The sequence below is a fragment of the Corticium candelabrum genome, chromosome 3 (assembly GCF_963422355.1).
Source record: "Corticium candelabrum chromosome 3, ooCorCand1.1, whole genome shotgun sequence".
Lineage (NCBI taxonomy): Eukaryota > Metazoa > Porifera > Homoscleromorpha > Homosclerophorida > Plakinidae > Corticium > Corticium candelabrum.
The window spans coordinates 5398240-5417616 of NC_085087.1; the positions used below are offsets into that span (position 1 = coordinate 5398240).

The 19377-nt window shown below is 36.5% G+C and overlaps 3 protein-coding genes across 6 annotated transcripts; 1 reads left to right on the plus strand and 2 right to left on the minus strand.

Moving 5' to 3' along the window:
* The first annotated feature begins 1861 nt into the window (after positions 1-1861).
* On the plus strand, positions 1862-4552 carry LOC134177523 (uncharacterized). 2 transcript variants are annotated; one of them, XR_009969535.1, is made up of 5 exons: positions 1862-1939; positions 3647-3888; positions 3948-4043; positions 4098-4137; positions 4207-4552. XR_009969535.1 is itself a non-coding variant. In XM_062644309.1 (4 exons), the coding sequence occupies exons 1-4, from the start codon at positions 3684-3686 to the stop codon at positions 4226-4228; spliced, it is 363 nt and encodes a 120-aa protein (XP_062500293.1). In that variant the 5' UTR covers positions 3596-3683; the 3' UTR covers positions 4229-4552. The 2 variants fall into 2 exon arrangements, 1 of the variants encoding a protein (XP_062500293.1); XM_062644309.1 differs by lacking the exon at positions 1862-1939 and having other exon boundaries at positions 3596-3888.
* Positions 4553-7968: 3416 nt separating this feature from the next.
* On the minus strand, positions 7969-12775 carry LOC134177093 (mucin-2-like). 3 transcript variants are annotated; one of them, XM_062643807.1, is made up of 12 exons: positions 12451-12775; positions 12070-12387; positions 11753-12007; positions 11596-11692; positions 10228-10535; positions 10129-10167; positions 9961-10056; positions 9847-9904; positions 8943-9231; positions 8540-8884; positions 8207-8364; positions 7969-8117 (listed from the first exon to the last, which is right to left on the minus strand). In XM_062643807.1, the coding sequence occupies exons 1-11, from the start codon at positions 12527-12529 to the stop codon at positions 8227-8229; spliced, it is 2022 nt and encodes a 673-aa protein (XP_062499791.1). In that variant the 5' UTR covers positions 12530-12775; the 3' UTR covers positions 7969-8117; positions 8207-8226. The 3 variants fall into 3 exon arrangements, with proteins under 3 accessions (XP_062499791.1, XP_062499792.1, XP_062499790.1); XM_062643808.1 differs by having other exon boundaries at positions 7969-8364; positions 8943-9207; XM_062643806.1 differs by having other exon boundaries at positions 7969-8364.
* A 288-nt stretch (positions 12776-13063) lies between these two features.
* Positions 13064-16907, minus strand: LOC134177321 (uncharacterized). The gene is made up of 9 exons (XM_062644095.1): positions 16751-16907; positions 16370-16687; positions 16053-16307; positions 15896-15992; positions 14525-14832; positions 14426-14464; positions 14254-14349; positions 14140-14197; positions 13064-13413 (listed from the first exon to the last, which is right to left on the minus strand). The coding sequence occupies exons 1-9, from the start codon at positions 16827-16829 to the stop codon at positions 13356-13358; spliced, it is 1308 nt and encodes a 435-aa protein (XP_062500079.1). The 5' UTR covers positions 16830-16907; the 3' UTR covers positions 13064-13355.
* Between the last annotated feature and the right edge of the window lie 2470 nt (positions 16908-19377).

The following is a 19377-nucleotide window of genomic DNA, read 5'->3' on the forward strand; positions in this document are numbered from 1 at the left end:
AGTTCAAGTTGCAAGCAATGGCCCCACTAAGTAACACGCTTTTTCTCTAAATACGTAAGGTGACTTATCTGCAAGTGAGCATCTAACCTGAAGACAAGTTGCTACCTCAACTGTAAATTAATTGTAGACTCCCGTCGGAAAATCAAAGATTTCTAATTTTTTTTTTTAATTTTTGGTAAATCTAATTAATAGATGACAACACAAAACAATAAACAAAACTGTAAATTTTAAAATTAAATAATGAAAATTAAACAGTGTGAGCAGTGAGCTCGAGATTGTTCTGCAAAATCAAATAAAACGCAGGCTTTTTATCTAAGAGCACAAACAGACTGACAGCAACAGTGTCGCAAAGTCTTTCCTAGAAACAGTCTAGGAGATTTAATTAACAATGCTACGGCTGTAGAACTACAACATTATGTTACTTTTCACAACAAAATGCAAATACAAAATACAAAATACTAGCCTACGTACGTAAACTTAATGTTAACAACTACCACAGTTATTGTCAACAGCGCTGAATCCAGGAATTTTTGAAAGAGGGGTTCACCGTTAGCAGTTATTTATAGTATTACTAATTTTCTCTTTTCTAATAAAATTATATGCAATTATTAAACCTCGCTTGTTGAAAAAAAGGGGTTAGAAAAGAGGGGTGGAAACGCCATAACCCCCTCTAGATCCGGCCCAGAAACTCAATACCAACAAGTGCATCATAAATATCAATTTTAGAATGACGTAACAATTTGCAAAACGACTGGGTTTAGAGTCAAGCCGTATTGACTAACCATTTGCCGGTACTGTTGCAGAGCAGCCAGCGTTGCGTCTTCTCAACACATCTCGCACCATAACAGTGAACAGGAACTCTCTACTTCGCTTGTGTTTCACGATAACAGGTGCTCCTCTTCTTACAGTGTCTCTGTACCACTCACCTCGCAATGACAATGAGCGACTAGAGTCCGCAGTCAATGCGTCTCGATATACCATCAACGGCAGCTGTTTGGAATTCGGTCCTCTAAGAATGGAAGACAGCGGTACCATATCTCTTCGAGCTGCCAACTGCTTCAATGTTTCGACACAGTCTTTCTTCCTACAAGTTTACGGTAATTTCAAGTATATCTAAACACAAAGGAGAAATATGCATGTAAACAGTAACTTTAATTTTTTCTACACTCAAACCTGCAAAATAATTTTATTTTACTTTGCAGGCGCAAGTTATTATGTTGGGAACATACAAACCAAGTCATATACTTACACTAGGCCGACTTTAAAAGCGTTACAAACCACAATTGCACCAAACCGGCCAGAAACTACAATAATTCGGTCAGAAAGCAAAACAAGATTTATTTGTTCGCGAACGATGGCGATGTTCAGGACGTGCTAGATGAAGGAGAGCTATAAATTTTCTCAGTTTAGCACCTCTAGATTCATTCATTTGTTTGTGGATAGCTATTTCCTTTGATACAGAGACGAGTCAAAGGCTCTTGATGCTCGTCGGGCAATTAAAAAACGTCTGCAGTCAGTATTGACACAATTAATGGCGGTTCTCGCCTATTTGCTCTTGCATCAAGCAAACTGGGCTGTCCGATATTAGAGAAAAAGACCCGCCTCTCTTCTTGAGCTTCCTCAAGAGCAACGTGCAAAGCTGCCGGTCTGTTGTTATCAGTGCGAGTAGAAGAGACATGTACCTATTATTTCAAGGTGCAGACAGTAAACTGTGGTACCGTCGAAAGGAGAAACCGACGGGTGTCCGATATTTGATGGGCGTGTCCCATATACTGGGAAAAACAGCGAAGTTCTATTTTGTCACCATGAACAGCAATACGTCAAGTGATCAAGCTGAATTTAGCACGTCGTGTTACCATGTGACTACTCTCTACATTAATCTCTTAGATACAAGAAGTGTCCGATAATTGATACTAGACTCTACAGCAAGCTCTTACAGGTAAGATTATTTAGTGTGTCAAGATGCTAATTAATAAATTTACTCGGTTAATTTTTATTAACTAAATTTAATATAAAGGATCTTACATTAGTTGCGCATACGCAGGGTCACTCACAGGGGTGTTGATAAAGAAATATTTTGCGTCAATTTTTATGACGTCATCAAATGTTTAATAGTTTAAACTATTACAATAAATAACGTTATTCGTTTAACTTACAATGATTTTTAAAAACTGCAACAATGCAGAGTAAAATATTAACACTTAAACGTCTCAGTATTTGGAAGGCTATTTAATTATCCATGAGCTGTAAAAACTTTATGGCTATACAAGGAGGATTTCTCTTTAAAAACAAGCCAACCACACGAGTCAAGAAGTAAATCTATCTGCTATTTTGATAACGAATTTCTTGCCACAGGCCCTCTCTTCCATGTAGACATAAATCTGACAAATAGATAAGAAAGAGTTAATTGATTAAGATGTGAAAACACTATACATAAGCTCGGGGAACGTAGAACTAAGCTGGCTGACAAGTAGAAATCAATGTTTATTATTTTTACGAGTTTGATGTCTCAATGCAAAAATTTTGTAGAGGCCTTAGCCTGGGGGTATTCCTAGCAATAGAGAAAAACCCCTGAGTACGAAACTGTATATACATGGGTCTATAGCTGAGGCTTTAAAGGCCTGCTATCTTATTTACTAAAACGTAGATGGCTAAAATTTAACATCGTAATAAATTTTTATTAGTATTAAAGTAACTATGCAATCATTGTATAAATACGTTAAATACCAATAGATACGTTACTCAATGTGTCATTACAATATCTACAACAACAAAACATTTGCGGGGTTGACTGCCGTTCTACGATGCCAATTCAAAGTGGCTTAGTTAACTGTTAATTAAAATAATTTTAATTAACCAATTACAAATTACAAAACTCCGTATCAGAAATCCCGCTTACACCCTTGGACAGTGGTGCCATTTCTTATTTACGAAACGACAGCATCGATTATTGGCATTTTGCAGCGCTGTAGACTTAGTAGAGCAAGAAGGATGATTTAGTTTCGGTTCACGATATGAACAACTTTCGTGCAACAATATAGTTAGTGATCAATTTTTGTAGAACAAAGCATTTGATTTAAGAAAACGGCTGTGATTTGATTGCGCAAAAAGGGACTAAATTATTTGGAGAATGCCTATAATAATTAGCCATTTCACGAACTCTGTGTGACTATACTATAGTTGCAGTAAGTGCTTGCCGCTGCTCTTTCCGCGTTTGAGTTGCCACCTCGTGAAGACACCCAGAAGTGACTAGAGAAAGTTCATCACTTGCGTGAGCAATTGTATGGTGCATTGACCTCATTAACAAGTTAATTAAGTTAATTAAGAACGTTTTTAAAATCTCATGTTAATTAATTGTTAAAGTTTCAAAATATAACATTTGCTATACAGTGGTATATCTAAAACCGTAACTATCGGGTTACCTCAATTGAAATACTCTTAGATACAAACTCTAAATGTTGGCAACAATAATCTAGTAAAAATGACTGTATTTCTTCAAGTTTCTTACACTTACACACACACACACACACACACACACACACACACACACACACACACACACACACACACACACACACACACACACACACACACACACACACACACACATTTCTGTTTCTATCTAGCGTAATGTAAATATTTCTAGTAGGCAAACTCTTGTGAGCAAAACTACAAATGGTATAATGAAGAGCACAGTACATCAAACGGCAACTATACAATCTCAGACAGAAACCAATGATCTTTTAGACAAAGCTACAAACGGTAGGGAAAAGACCACGACAACGCCTGTTAGCCAATCAAGGACAACGACATCTGCTTCCCCAGGCAATATCATTCATACAGACAAACTTCACATCCCAACTACTCCTAGTAATTATTCGTGCTCAGGTGATTGTTGTTTTTGTGGTTCAGGCTTTGGTGGTCTAAATCACTGCAATTTGATGCAGAACTTCCACTCCGAGTTTTCATAATCATGGCAGTAGCGAGTTTTGTTTTCATAACATTAATTGTTATTTGGATTATTTGGAAATTCTACAAAAGGGGTAAGACCGGTGCATCATATCAAACATATGTAAGTCAAGAGTTTATCCTTATAGACAATACAAACAAAAAAGAAGATAAACTATCAAAAGACAGGTGCGTGCACAGTATTTTTGTTAGATTTTTTCTAAAGTGTTAGATATGTCTAGCATCTAATATGCTTAGAGAGTCAATTTATCAAATGTAGAATTACAATCTATACACGACACTGCAAACGAGGTGTACGAAAGTGCTAAATTCGAATTTCCCGACGCACGTGCAGCTCGCGAAGAAGGAGTAGCAGCTGATCATGACGAACACGACGATGTATACGAGACGGCAAGTCAGAACAATACAGCTTACGGAACTACTTGATGCGTCGATATACGTCAGCATGCATTCAGCAACTGTACAAGAGTGCGCTACTCAGTGCTTGAAAACTTTGCATGGGTGAGCGAATTCGCTCTTGAGTTCTAAATATGTAGCCATGCAGTGATTGTGGATCTAAACAAATTGCTGAATACGGAAATCAATGATGTTATACGTAACACTATGGCAGCGTGTCTATATACACGTACAGTACACACGTACCAAAAAAGGAGTTAAATTTTGCAATGTATGTACAACTTCCATTTCAAGTGCGCGTGCGTCTAAGCATGCGTGTTGTCTTTGTAAGGCTGTTTACGATCTCATACTTTTATTGACTTCGAAGTCCCCCTGCATGCGATTGCTGACAATCGCAGTTGGCATTGATGTTTACTAGCTAATTGTTGCATGTAGGGAAATGTCGGAGATTTATCACCTATACATAAAATATATAAAATTTTCTCAAATTATGCAAATAAAATAGCACATACTGGCATGTCTTACAAGCAAGTTAGTTGACGAATACATTTTGTATGTATGCAGTAGAGCGTAAGGACAATGAGTACGCACTTGCTGTTGATTACTCATTCGTCACACAACGCGGAAGTAGCAGTGACCATGCACATCAGGCCACAACCAGTTGCAGCAGTACAAATCTTTGATCATTCATTTGAAGATACTGCGTCGTTCTGTGCGCATTTCGGACGTTAAACTCAGTAAAAGAGAGAGAATGTAGTCGCGTCTCGTAAGAAAGGGGACCTGCTGGTATGAGATCATCGCACATAGTCTGTCTATTACTCGGAGCAGTCATTAAGTATGCAGTAACTGAGCAAGATTACATATGCGGTAAATCAATGCAATTTTGTCGCATTGCTTTGACATCATAAAATGTGTCTGTAGGTGTAGGGCCTTACAATTGCAATATCGACTCTCCAGCTTTTACAATTTACCAGCTCCTAGAAAGACGCGTTAATCTAAGTATTCCATTTGCGGGCAACCAATCAGAGTCATTTAGATGGGGTGTCTACAAAGGAAATTCTAAATTAGAGTATATGAAACAATTCATGTAATGCGTACAAAAGAAATTATCCAAACAATCAAATCGAATGTTAGTGTACTTCTACAAAACTCGAGTTACAACGGAATTCAAATCGATATTATTCAACTTGTAAATAATGAGACTAAACGTCGAGGCGAGCATGTTACAAGTAACACTGGCGGTAAGCATTACTGCACTGATGTACATTTAAGAAGTAAAATATCTACAATATGTTCACATTTAGACTTTCCTGCTGTTGACCAAGTAAACACAACTATTTGTGACAACAACATTTCTGTGTGCGTCAATATTGCTAGCACTGCGCCTCCTTCTACTACAATACAGACCCAAGAAGACGTCAGTATGGCAGCTAAAAGTCAAACTCAGTTTTGTTCTACATTTGACAAACCTAACGTTGTCAACATTCTAACTGTCTTCATTACAGCATCCAATTGTTTTGAAAGTACTACTGCAAATGCATCTATCAGTTTTATACATGGTAAGTATGAACAATATTTTAAACAAAATTATAGATATCTAGTAATGTAGATATCTAGTAATGGAGATATCTAGTAATGTAAATATCTAGTACCGTAGATATCTGGTACTGTAGATATCTAGTACTGTAGATATCTAGTACTGTAGGTACATAGCACTGTAGATATATAGTACTGTATATATCTAGTATCATAGGTATCTAGTACCGTAGATACCTAGTACTGTAGATACCTAGTACTGTAGATATCTAGTACCGTAAATATCTAGTACTGTAGATATCTAGTACTGTAGATATCTAGTACTGTAGATATCAAGTACCGTAAATATCTAGTACTGTAGATATCTAGTACTGTAGATATCAAGTACTGTAGATATGTAGTACTGTAGATATCTAGTATCGTAGATACCTAGTACCGTAGATATCTAGTATCGTAGATACCTAGTATTTTGGATATCAAGTACAGTAGATATCTAGTACCGTAGATATCAATTAGCGTAGATGTCTAGTACTGTAGATATCTAGTAATGTAGATATCTAGTACTATATATCTAGTACTCTAGATCTAGTATCGTAGATATCTAGTACTGTAAATATCTAGTAAATATCTAGTACAGTAGATATCATGTACTGTAAACATTTAGTACCGTAGCTATCTAGTAGCATAAATATCTAGTACTCTAGATATCTAGTACCGCAGCTATCTAGTACCGAAGATATCTAGCATTGTAGATATCTAGCACTGTAGATATCTAGATATCTAGGACTGGAGATATCTAGCACTATAGATCTAGCACTGTAGGTATCTACCATTGTAGATAGCATATTTATTAGATATATTCAATTCTCTAGCACAATTACATTTGATAGGTACGGCAAACTACATAAAGTGTTAAATAAACTCAAACCTAAACTCTAACTTAAGAAACTAATGTGGGCGTGCCTGGACACGCATGAGTTCATCATCTAAAATGAAACCACCTTGAACAATGTTCAGTTTTCTTATCATTACAAGAGCATTTAGTTTCTGCAGTGTAACGGAAAACCAACGTCTTCAGTAGGTCTTGAAGTCTGCAGAGTTGTTCTTTCCTTCTTGATCGTAGATATCTAGTAATGGAGATATCTAGTAATGGAGATATCTAGTACCATAGAGGTCTGGTACTGTATATAATTAGTACCGTCGATATCAAGTACGATAGATATTTAGTACTGTAGATATCTAGTCTTGTAGGTATATAACACTGTAGATATCTAGTACTGTAGATACCTTGTACTGTAGATATTTAGTACCGTAGCTATCTAGTATCGTAGATATCTAGTACTCTAGATATCTAGTAAAGTAGCTGTCTAATACCGTTGCTATCTAGTACTCTAGATATCTAGTAGCAAAGATATCTAGTACTGTAGATATCTAGCACTTTATATCTAGTAATTTATATCTAGTACTGTAGATATCTAGCACTTTATATCCAGTAGTTTATATCTAGTACTGTAGATATCTAGTACCGTAGATATCCAGTACCGTAGATATCAAGTAGCGTAGATATCTAGTACCGTAGATATGTAGTACTGTAGATACATAGTACTGTAGATATCTAGTACCGTAGATATCTAGTAGTACTGTAGATATCTAATATTGCAAGTACATAGTATTGTTATTTATCTAGTACTGCAGATATCTGGTAAGGTAGATATCTAGTACTGTAGATATATATTTTTGTAGACATCTAATATTGCAGATACATATTACTGTAGATATCTAGTACTGTAGATATCTGGTGCTGCATTTAGATATTGAGTATTCTCGTTGTCTAAAGTTGACTGACATATATTTTGTACATGTCTAATTCTTATGGTGACGATTGAGTGTGTTTTATACCGTACGTTTATTGGTATAAATTTTATTAAGGAACATATTCAGGTTATTCTACGTTTATATATAGTTAATTTAATGTTTACGACGTTTGTCTGTTATTTACTTTATAGAAAAATTTTACAGTGTGAAACTTTAGTTGTTAAACGCACGCACAACTAAATGCACTTCTACTATGGTTTGACACCTGATTACTACTACGAAGCTACTCCAAGACTAGTTTTTGTGTAATTTAATGATAGTACAATAAAGCGAATGTTTTGTCTCTTTGTAACTGTTAGCACCGTCACAGCTAAAGTTGACAATCAAAAAATCTTAAAATGCTACGCAAAAAAGGAATAAATGCTTAAAACCGAAACTAACTAAACAGCGAATAATTAATGTATGAAGAATGTTAAACCGTTGATTGAACCTTTGCGTTTCTGAGTCTCTTCAGAGTTCCTGTCCGTCGTTTCTTGGCGGTGGCTGCTCAGAATTCATTTCAGAATATATGACACTTGTTTTTGCTAGTAGCTGTTGGATCGAGCCAGAAAAACTAGTTTCTAGCTCTGCATACTGAACTTCACTCGTCTAGGATTTAAGATAGTAACAAAGCATAATATATGTATATAGTCAACTACTTAGGTCCATACATAATTTAAGTCAATAAATTGAACAAAAATAAGTTAAACTACATAAATTTAAAATATTTAAATTAGCTATTAAAACGCCTAAATAGTAATGTGTAATAGTTTAATTAATGTACCTTTGGTGAAGGTTCTTCTTTGGTTGTTTTCTTGGCCATGTCGACTGTAGCATAAAGTGTAGTAACTTGAAAAGATCCGCTATCTTCTGCTGTTTTGAAAGTTCCCTTTTTATTTTTAGCGTCTTGGTTGAATTCTACCCGAGATTCTATCAACGTCACATCGTTGACGTCATCCACTTCGTCGGCCTTCCGACACGGAATGATTTCATAGAACGGGATAGGAATCTGTGGATTCGAAGTTTCCAGGGGTCCAGAGACGTTGGGACACCTTGGTACAGCGTAATGCTCCCCTGGGTTCACTGTAGAGGTTGTTTCAATACTTGTCTCTTCGTTTTGAGGCAAACCCTAAATTAAGTATTTTTAAAATTTGCGCAAGTTAATTAATAAACAAAATTTACGATACCTGGTTTGCTGATTTTCTATCATCGTCAGTGGCTGCAGCTGCCTGGTCGTCTGGGTGTAGCGGTTCTCCCGGAGTAGCTGGATGCGTTTCAACGACGTTAGAAAGTAAAGTCGAGAGTTTGGATTGTTCAGCAGATTCTTCTTCGGGAGGAGTCGATAACACGTCTTTTGCCTTGGGACCTTGCTTGGACGGCAAAAACGTCATTGAATCGGATGGGGTACCGTCGACGTTCACATCTACCCCAAACTTTGTTTCTGTAGTATTGCTATATACAGATACTGCGGTATTACTATATAAACAGATACATTAAAGAGACAAATGAAAAATAGATATCGATGGTAAATACAAATTTTAAGTGGAGAGTAACGCAGGCTAAGTTAGTTTAGCACTTTATGTAAAACTAATATTATAACGCACGTATATATGATTACATTACAAAAGAATTTTGGTGAGTTGTTTAATTAACATACTCGTACACTTATCAAACACAACAATCTGTTGATTGGAAGTTGGCATTTATGTCTCTAACTACCGAAACAGATCAATTTCAGTATCTCAGCCTGAATGTCATATTGCTATTAGATCGCCACACATATACAATGACATGTAATAGTTATGTAATTAGCTAGATTTAAACCATAGGTAGACACTACTAGAGTGTATACAGTAGCATACAGTAATATGTAAATAAGGATACATTTACTAGAGATACCAAGTTGTCTTTCGTAATCTGTTACTCTGATTTAGGTTCATTACATATAATTACATTACACTAAAGCAAGTTACATGCCAGATACCGTTACAAATTTAAAACCTGAAAACCGTAAAATTCAAAAATTAATTAAAATTTGAATTATTTTTTAATTCATGTGTGTGCTTGACGATCTTGGAAAAAGCACGTTACCTGTTTGCATAAATGTGTTCAGTTGTTTGAAGGTCTGAGTTCAATTCTCTTTTGCGAGCTGCAACGTAAACGATCATGCTTTAGTGGTACAGGTCTCAGGTAGTTCAAGTTTACCTGATTTTCGTTTGCAGCAAACAATAATGATGACGATCACGACGATCAAAACTAGTCCACCAACGCATGCTGCAACAATAATGTATACAGGAATTCCTGTTGATACATATATATAGCATACAATAATTAATTATGAAATTTGTTAACAGTACTCTGCAAGATTAGAACCTTGAGAAGTAGAATCTTTCTGAGGTGGAGAAGACGTTCCTGTGTTGAAAATATGCTTTACACAGGATAGTGGTTTTGTAATATATTGCTGCATGTTACCTCTTGCCATTGAATTGGTAGCTAACTTACGATATTCTGTAGTTAGACTCACTCTCTGTTGGTAAGATGTCGACTGACTTGACTTTTGTTGATTTCCTCTTGTTGAACTTGTTTTTTTAGTTGATGTAGTTGAATTTGCTTGCATGGGAAAACCTGTCGGTTTATCTGATGTAGAGGGACTTGTTTGTTTGATCGATGTAGGAGTACTTGTTTGTTTATCTGATGTAGATGGACTTGTTCTAAGGTAGTCTGTCGAAGCAATAGTGGGTCTCGAAGAAACAAGCTGATTTCGAGTGACGGACGTAAAGCTAAACAAAAAATTTGTTTCAAAAAAAGGTAGAGTACAATAATTATAAGCGGGAGTCTAAATTTGTTACAGCTATCCAAGAAACGTAGGATGTTTGCGTATACAACAAATAGCAGCAAAAGACGCAATGATGACTACATTCTTATCCAAAATGTCTCTGCAATAAGTTTTAGTAATTGTTGTTTATGATGCATCTCTCTAAATAAAAGTCTCATCTGTCTGTCTCTCTGTCCAGAGGCGTAGTGTGACTTCTAGAAATCGGAGGGGGGATTAAACTTCACGATGATACTGGACACGCCTACTTTTGTGAACACGCCCACTCTTATTGGTTTCTACATGACTGATGGTAAAATCAGTGGCATGTGCAGACTGGAAAAATGTAGTGTATATACACAGCTTTTGTCCTCGCACGTACTTATAGTCCACAATTTTTGCGACCACACTTACAAATGATGGGGCTATAGCCCAGTCTAGCCTATAAGCCACGGTACACCTTTGTTTGTCTCTAACTACCTAGCAACGACAGCTCAAAGTTTGCATGACGAAATGTGAGTACATGCACGATCAAGGTCGACAGTGAAGGTGCCTTTCAGAGTTCTCTTGGGACGGTGCTATTTCTTGCTGATCGAATTTTAACTCGCCGCCACTTGCGCTCGAATATATTTAGAACGGCGCATTGGATCTCCACCAAGTTCAAATGCCCGTTTGTGACCTCGGACAGTATAAACGGAGCGAGTCGCTTCTTACTGGGGACAAGTAAGATATTTTTTACTATATCCGAGTTGTAAAAATACGGATCTACACGAGGAACAAATTATTCGGATGTTTGTTTTGTCTCCGCCTATTTCGTATAACAAAACGAGCAGATCACCATGCGAAAATTTGTATTAATTTTTACTAATTAACCGTGAATCCTGCTCTATTTGCCCGGGCAAGTAGACCCGGGCCCTCTGCTAGTCTTCTATATAATGTGGCTACATTAGTGTAGACTTATTTATTTATCAGGTCTAATATAATTTTAAATAATCTAGTGATCTTTTACAAACAAGATGCAATCTTACCTGCACGAAATAGCACTTGCTGTACTAGCAAGCTGCTGAGGATTCAATACGGAACTTTCAACAGCTGAGCAAGTCGTAAAATTGCAACGAGAAATATCTACATAAAATAAACAACAAATTTATTTATAATTTTGTTTAAAATATTGTTCATACTTACCATTTATAAAACTGATGGATACATTTGCAGTAGTACTTCCAAAACAATTAGATGCAGTAATGAAGACAGTTAGAATGTTTAGAACGCTAGGTTTGTCAAAAGTAGAACAAAATTGAGTTTGATTTTTAGCTGCCATATTGACGTCTTCTAAGGCCAGTATGGTAGTAATAGGAGGCGGAGTGCCAGTGATATTGACGCAGACTGAGATGCTGTTGTCGCAAATGGTTGCGTCTAAAAGCTCAACAGCAGGAAAGTCTAAATGTAAACATATTGTAGATATTCACTACTGAAGTGTAAATTAGTACAATAATACTTACTGCCAATGTTAATTGTAACATAATTGCCTCGAAGATTTGTCTTATTATTTACAACTTGAATGCCAGCGATTTGAATTCTGCTGTAATTGGAGTTTTGTAAAAGTATAGTAGCATTCGAGTTGATTGTTTCGATAGTTCCATTGTTACGTAGCACTTGAAATGTTTTAGATTCTAATTTAGAATTTCCTTCGGAGAAATACCATCTATATGACTCCGATTTGTTGCCCGCCAATGGAATAGTTAGATTAACGCGTCGTTGTACTAGCTGGTAGATGGTAAAAGCTGGAGAGTCGATAGTGTAATTGTGAGGTCCTACACCTACAGACAATGTCAATACATTTCATGATGTGAAAGCAATGCGACAAAATTGCGTTGATTTACCGCATATGTATTCTTGCTCAGTTAATGCATACTTGATGACTGCTCCGAGTAACAGACAGACTCTAAGCGATGATCTCATACTACTGACAAGTATGCAGGTCCCCTTTCCTAGGAGACGTGATTACCACTCTCTCTTTTGCTGGTCAGGCTTGGAGTCCGAAATGCCAACGCAGTATCTTCAGCTGAATGATCAAAGGTCTTTTGCTGCAACTGGTGGTGGCCTGATGTGTTGTGTTCACTCCTACTTCCGCGTGGTGTGACGAATGTGTCATCAACAGCAAGTGCGGAACTCATTACCCATACGCTCTACTGCATAGACAACATATATTTGTCAACCAAATTGGCTGTAGACATGTTGATACTTGATATTTCATCTACACATAAATTTTAGAAAATTTATATTTGTTTTCTGTTTAGCTTGTAGATCTTCAACATCGGCTTGAATGCAACGTTTAGCTAGTAAACAACAATGCAAACTGCAATTGCTATTTACATCAGCAACTACAGACAAACTTTGAAGTCAATGAAATTATGAAATCGTAACAACTTTACAAATACAACACGCATGCGTAGACGCACGCGCAGTTGGAACGTACATGATTTGTAAAATTTAGTTAATTTTTGGTACGTGTGTATTGTACGTGTATATATGATGTTTGCTTATAACATTAATGACGTCGGTTTTCAGCAAATTACGAGCGCATTTGCAAACACCATGCAAAAGTGTTTTATCATTGAGTAGCACAGTGGCTAAATGCATTCTGAAGTATATCGCATCAAGTAGTTCCGTAAGCTGTATTGTTCTGCATTGCCGTCTCGTATACATCGTCGTGTTCGTCATGATCAGCTGCCACTTCTTCCTCGCGAGCTGCACGTGCATTGGGAAATTCGAATTCAGCACTTTCCTAGACCTCGTTTGCAGTGTCGTGTACAGATTGTAATTCGACAGTTGATAAATCGACTCTATATGCAGATCATGCTAGACATATCACTTTTAGAAAACAATTTAACAAAAATACACTTGTATTGCTATAAACAGATACTGCTGTTTTGCTATATGTACAGATACATTAAAGAGACAAATGAAAGATAAATAAGGGTGGTAAATGAAACTTTGAAGTGGAGAGTAATTAAGGCTCGATAAGTAGGCCTACCACTTTATGTAAAACTGATATTATAACGCACGTTTTTAAGATCACATTGCAAAAGAATTTTGGTGAATTGTTTAATTAATTAACACATTACTCGCACAGTTATCAAGCACAACAATCTGTTGATAGAAAGTTGGCATTTATGTCTCTCAGCATCAATTTCCAGTATCTCAGTCTGAATGTCATAGCTTGTAAATTGTTCTTTTTTGCTAATAGACAGTAATCCCATATACCATAAAATGTAATATTTATTTAATTAGCTAGATCAAAACCATAAGTAGACACTATTCTAATAAAATGCATAGGGTAGCATACAGTAATATGCAAATGAAAATACATTTACTAGAAATAACAAGTTGTCTTTCGTAATCTGTTACTCTGATTTAGGTTCATTACGTATAATTACTTTACACTAAGGCACGCTACGTGCCAGATAGCTTTGCGAATTTAAGACCAATTAACTGCAAACATTTATACAAACTTTGAATTATTTCTTAATTCATGTGTGTGCTTGACAATATTAGAAAAAGCACGTTACCTGTTTGCATAAATGTGTTCAGTTGTTTGAAGGTCTGAGTTCAATTCTCTTTTGCGAGCTGCAACGTAAAAGATCATGCTTTAGTGGTACAGGTCTCAGGTAGTTCAAGTTCACCTGATTTTCGTTTGCAGCAAACAATAATGATAACGATCACGACGATCAAAACTAGTCCACCAACGCATGCTGTAACAATAATGTATACAGGAATTCCTGTTGATAAATATATATATATAGTATGCAATAATTAATTATGAAATTTGTTAACAGTACGCTGCAAGATTAGAACCTTGAGAGCTAGAATCTTTCTGAGGTGGAGAAGACGTTCCTGTGTTGAAAATATGTGTTACACAGGATAGTGGTTTTGTAATATATTGCTACATGTTACCTCTTGCCATTGAATTGGTAGCTAAGTTACGATATTTTGTAGTTAGACTCACTCTCTGTTGGTAAGTTGTCGACTGACTTGACTTTTGTTGATTTCCTCTAGTTGAACTTGTTTGTTTAGCTGATGTAGTTGAATTTGCTTGCATGGGAGAACCTGTCGGTTTATCTGATGTAGTGGAACTTGTTTGTTTGATCGATGCAGGAGTACTTGTTTGTTTATCTGATGTAGATGGACTTGTTCTAAGATAGTCTGTCGAAGCAATAGTGGGTCTCGAAGAAACAGACTGATTTCGAGTGACGGACGTAAAGCTAAACAAAAAAATTGTTTCAAAAAAAGGTAGAGTACAATAATTATAAGCGGGAGTCTAAATTTGTTACAGCTATCCAAGAAACGTAGGATGTTTGCGTATACAACAAATAGCAGCAAAAGACGCAATGATGACTACATTTTTTTATCCAAAATGTCTCTGCAATAAGATTCAGTAATTCTTGTTTATGCTGCATCTCTCTAAATAAAAGTCTTCTCTGTCTGTCTGTCTATCCAGAAGCGTAGCGTGACCTCTAGAAATCGGGGAAGAGGGGATTAAACTTCACGATGATACTGGACACGCCTACTTTTGTAAACACGCCCACTCTTATTGGTTTCTACATGACTGATGGTAAAATCAGTGGAATATCCAGACTGGAAAAGTGTAGTGTATATACACAGCTTTTGTCCTCACACGTACTTACAGTCCACAATTTTTGCGACCACACTTACAAATGATGGGGCTATAGCCCAGTCTAGCCTATAAGCCACGGTACGCCTTTGTCTGTCTGTAACTACCTAGCAACGACAGCTCAAAGTTTGCATGACGAAATGTGAGTACATGCACGATCGAGGTCGGCAGTGAAGGTGCCTTTCAGAGTTCTCTTGGGACGGTGCTATTTCTTGCTGATCGAATTTTAACTCGCCGCCATTTGCGCTCGAATATATTTAGAACAGCGCATTGGATCTCCACCAAGTTCAAATGCCCGTTTGTGACCTCGGACAGTATAAACGGAGCGAGTCGCTTCTTACTGGAGACGAGTAAGATATTTTTTACTTTATCCGAGTTGTAAAAATACGGATTTACACGAGGAACAAATTATTCGGATGTTTGTTTTGTCTCCGCCTATTTCGTATAACAAAACGAGCAGATCACCATGCAAAAATTTGTATTAATTTTACTAATTAACTGTGAATCCTGCTCTATTTGCTCGGGCAAGTAGACCCGGGCCCTCTGCTAGTCTTCTAATAATGTGGCTACATTAGTGTAGACTTATTTATTTATCAGGTCTAATATAATTTTAAATAATTAAGTGATCTTTTACAAACAAGATGCAATCTTACCTGCACGAAATAGCACTTGCTGTACTAGCAAGCTGCTGAGGATTCAATACGGAACTTTCAACAGCTGAGCAAGTCGTAAAATTGCAGCGAGAAATATCTACATAAAATAAACAACAAATTTATTTATAATTTTGTTTAAAATATTGTTTATACTTACCATTTATAAAACTAATGAATACATTTGCAGTAGTACTTCCAAAACAATTAGATGCAGTAATGAAGACAGTTAGAATGTTTAGAACGCTAGGTTTGTCAAAAGTAGAACAAAATTGAGTTTGATTTTTAGCTGCCATATTGACGTCTTCTAGGGCCAGTATGGTAGTAATAGGAGGCGGAGTGCCAGTGATATTGACGCAGACTGAGATGCTGTTGTCGCAAATGGTTGCGTCTAGAAGGTCAACGGCAGGAAAGTCTAAATGTAAACATATTGTAGATATTCACTACTGAAGTGTAAATATGTGCAGTAATGCTTACTGCCAATGTTAATTGTAACATAATTGCCTCGAAGATTTGTCTTATTATTTACAACTTGAATGCTAGCGATTTGAATTCCGTTGTAACTGGAGTTTTGTAAAAGTATAGTAGCATTCGAGTTGATTGTTTCGAAAATTCCTTTGTTACGTAGCACTTGAAATGTTTTAGATTCTAATTTAGAATTTCCTTCGGAGAAATACCATCTATATGACTCTGATTTGTTGCCCGCCAATGGAATAGTTAGATTAACGCATCGTCCTACTAGCTGATAGATGGTAAAAGCTGGAGAGTCGATAGTGTAATTGTGAGGTCCTACACCTACAGACAATGTCAATACATTTCATGATGTGAAAGCAATGTGACAAAATTGCGTTGATTTACCGCATATGTATTCTTGCTCAGTTAATGCAACCTTGATGACTGCTCCGAGTAACAGACAGACTCTAAGAGATGATCTCATACTACTGACAAGTATGCAGGTCCCCTTTCCTAGGAGACGTGATTACCACTCTCTCTTTTGCTGGTCAGGTTTGGAGTCCGAAGTGCCGACGCAGTATCTTCTACTGAATGATCAAAGGTCTCTTGCTGCAGCTAGTGGTGGCCTGATGTGTTGTATTCACTCCTACTTCCGCGTGGTGTGACGAATGTGTCATAAACAGCAAGTGCAGAACTCATTATCCATACGCTCTACTGAATAGACAACATCTATTCGTTAACCAAATTGGCTGTAGACATGTTGATACTTGATATTTCATCTACATATAAATTTTAGAATATTTATATTTGTTTTCTGTTTAGCTTGTAGATCTCCAACATCGGCTTGAATGCAACGTTTAGCTAGTAAACAACAATGCAAACTGCAATTGCTATTTATGTCAGCAACTACAGAGAAACTTCGAAGTCAATGAAATTATGAGATCGTAACAACCTTACAAATACAACACGCATGCGTAGACGCACGCGCAGTTGGAACGTACATGATTTGTAAAATTTAGTTAATTTTTGGTACGTGTGTATTGTACGTGTATATATGATGTTTGCTTATAACATTAATGACGTCGGTTTTCAGCAAATTACGAGCGCATTCGCAAACACCATGCAAAAGTGTTTTATCACTGAGTAGCACAGTGGCTAAATGCATTCTGAAGTATATCGCATCAAGTAGTTCCGTAAGCTGTATTATTCTGCATTGCCGTCTCGTATACATCGTTGTGTTCGTCATGATCAGCTGCCACTTCTTCCTCGCGAGCTGCACGCGCGTTGGGAAATTCGAATTCAGCACTTTCCTAGACCTCGTTTGCAGTGTCGTGTACAGATTGTAATTCGACATTTGATAAATCGACTCTATATGCAGATCATGCTAGACATATCACTTTTAGAAAACAATTTAACAAAAATACACTTGTATTGCTATAAACAGATACTGCTGTTTTGCTATATGTACAGATACATTAAAGAGACAAATGAAAGATCAATAAAGGTGGCAAATGAAACTTTTGAAGTGGAGAGTAAGAATCGATAAGGCCTACCACTTTATGTAAAACTGATATTATAACGCAGGTTTTTATGATCACATTGCAAAAGAATTTTGGTGAATTGTTTAATTAATTAACACATTACTCGCACAGTTATCAAGCACAACAATCTGTTGATAGAAAGTTGGCATTTATGTCTCTCAGCATCAATTTCCAGTATCTCAGTCTGAATGTCATAGCTTGTAAATTGTTATTTTTTGCTAATAGACAGTAACCCATATACCATAAAATGTAATATTTATTTAATTAGCTAGATCAAAACCATAAGTAGACACTATTCTAATGAAATGCATAGGGTAGTATACAGTAATATGTAAATGAAAATACATTTACTAGAGATACCAAGTTGTCTTTCGTAATCTGTTACTCTGATTTAGGTTCATTACGTATAATTACTTTACACTAAGGCACTTTACGTGCCAGATGACTTTGCGAATTTAAGACCAATTAACTGCAAACATTTACTAAAATTTGAATTATTTTGTAAATACATGTGTGTGAATAACGATCTTAGAAAAAGCACTTTACCTGTTTGCATAAATGTGTTCAGTTTTTTTAAGGTCTGAATCTAGTGTTCTTTTGTGAGCTGCAAAATTTGATCATGTTTTAGTGCTACAGGTCTCTAGTTAACATAGTTCAATTTTACCTGATTTTCGTTTGCAGCAAACAATAATGATGACGATCACGACGATCAAAACTAGTGCATTAATACATGCAGCAGCAATATTGTATACAGGAAATCCTGTTGATACATAGTATATAATATTTGGGATTTTGTTAACAGTACGCTGCAAGATTAGAACCTTGAGAGCTAGAATCTTTCTGAGGCGGAGGAGACGTTTCTGTGTTAGAAATATGCGTTACACAGGATAGAGTTTTGTAACATATTGTTACACGTTACCTCTTGCCATTGGATGAGTAGCTAACTTCATTTTTTGTAGTTAGACTCACTCTCTGTTGGTAAGTTTTCGACTGACTTATATTTTATTGATTTGCTTTAGTTGGACTTGTTGGTCTATCTGATGTAGTTGGACTTGTTTGTTTGTTCGATGTAGGAGGACTTGTTTGTTTATGTGATTTAGTGGGACTTGTTTGTTTGCTCGCTGCTGGAGTAAGGTAGTTTGTTAAATCAGTGGTTGGTCTCGAAGAAACAGACTGATTTTGAATGACGGATGTAAAGCTAAACAAAGTATTTGTTCCTAGGAATGCTAAAGCACAATACACAAAAGTCTAAATTTGTTACAGCTATCCATGAAACCTAGGATGTTTGCGCGTATACAACAAATAGCAGCAAAAGGACGCAATGATGACTACATTTTCTATCCAAAATTTCTCTGCAGTAAGTTTCAGTAATTTTTGTTTATGCTGCATCTCTCTATGTAAAAGTGTGATCATTCTGTCTGTCTGTTGTCTGTCTGTCTGTCTGTCTGTCTGTCTGTCTGTCTGTCTGTCTGTCAGAGCGAGTGTCTCAGC

What these genes read in the sequence shown, in the direction of transcription:
- LOC134177321 (XM_062644095.1), bottom strand. Translation starts at nt 16,829, where the DNA reads ATGAGATCATCTCTTAGAGTCTGTCTGTTACTCGGAGCAGTCATCAAG. An exon ending in TGAGCAAGAATACATATGCG is followed by an intron (nt 16,688 to 16,750) that starts GTAAATCAACGC and finishes CATTGTCTGTAG; the next exon opens with GTGTAGGACCTCACAATTAC. An exon ending in GAAAGATTCTAGCTCTCAAG is followed by an intron (nt 14,350 to 14,425) that starts GTTCTAATCTTG and finishes ATTTATCAACAG; the next exon opens with GAATTCCTGTATACATTATT.
- LOC134177093 (XM_062643807.1), bottom strand. Translation starts at nt 12,529, where the DNA reads ATGAGATCATCGCTTAGAGTCTGTCTGTTACTCGGAGCAGTCATCAAG. An exon ending in TGTTACAATTAACATTGGCA is followed by an intron (nt 12,008 to 12,069) that starts GTAAGTATTATT and finishes GTTTACATTTAG; the next exon opens with ACTTTCCTGCTGTTGAGCTT. An exon ending in GAAAGATTCTACTTCTCAAG is followed by an intron (nt 10,057 to 10,128) that starts GTTCTAATCTTG and finishes ATGTATCAACAG; the next exon opens with GAATTCCTGTATACATTATT.
- LOC134177523 (XM_062644309.1), top strand. Translation starts at nt 3,684, where the DNA reads ATGAAGAGCACAGTACATCAAACGGCAACTATACAATCTCAGACAGAA. An exon ending in TAGTAATTATTCGTGCTCAG is followed by an intron (nt 3,889 to 3,947) that starts GTGATTGTTGTT and finishes AATTTGATGCAG; the next exon opens with AACTTCCACTCCGAGTTTTC. An exon ending in GATAAACTATCAAAAGACAG is followed by an intron (nt 4,138 to 4,206) that starts GTGCGTGCACAG and finishes TAATATGCTTAG; the next exon opens with AGAGTCAATTTATCAAATGT.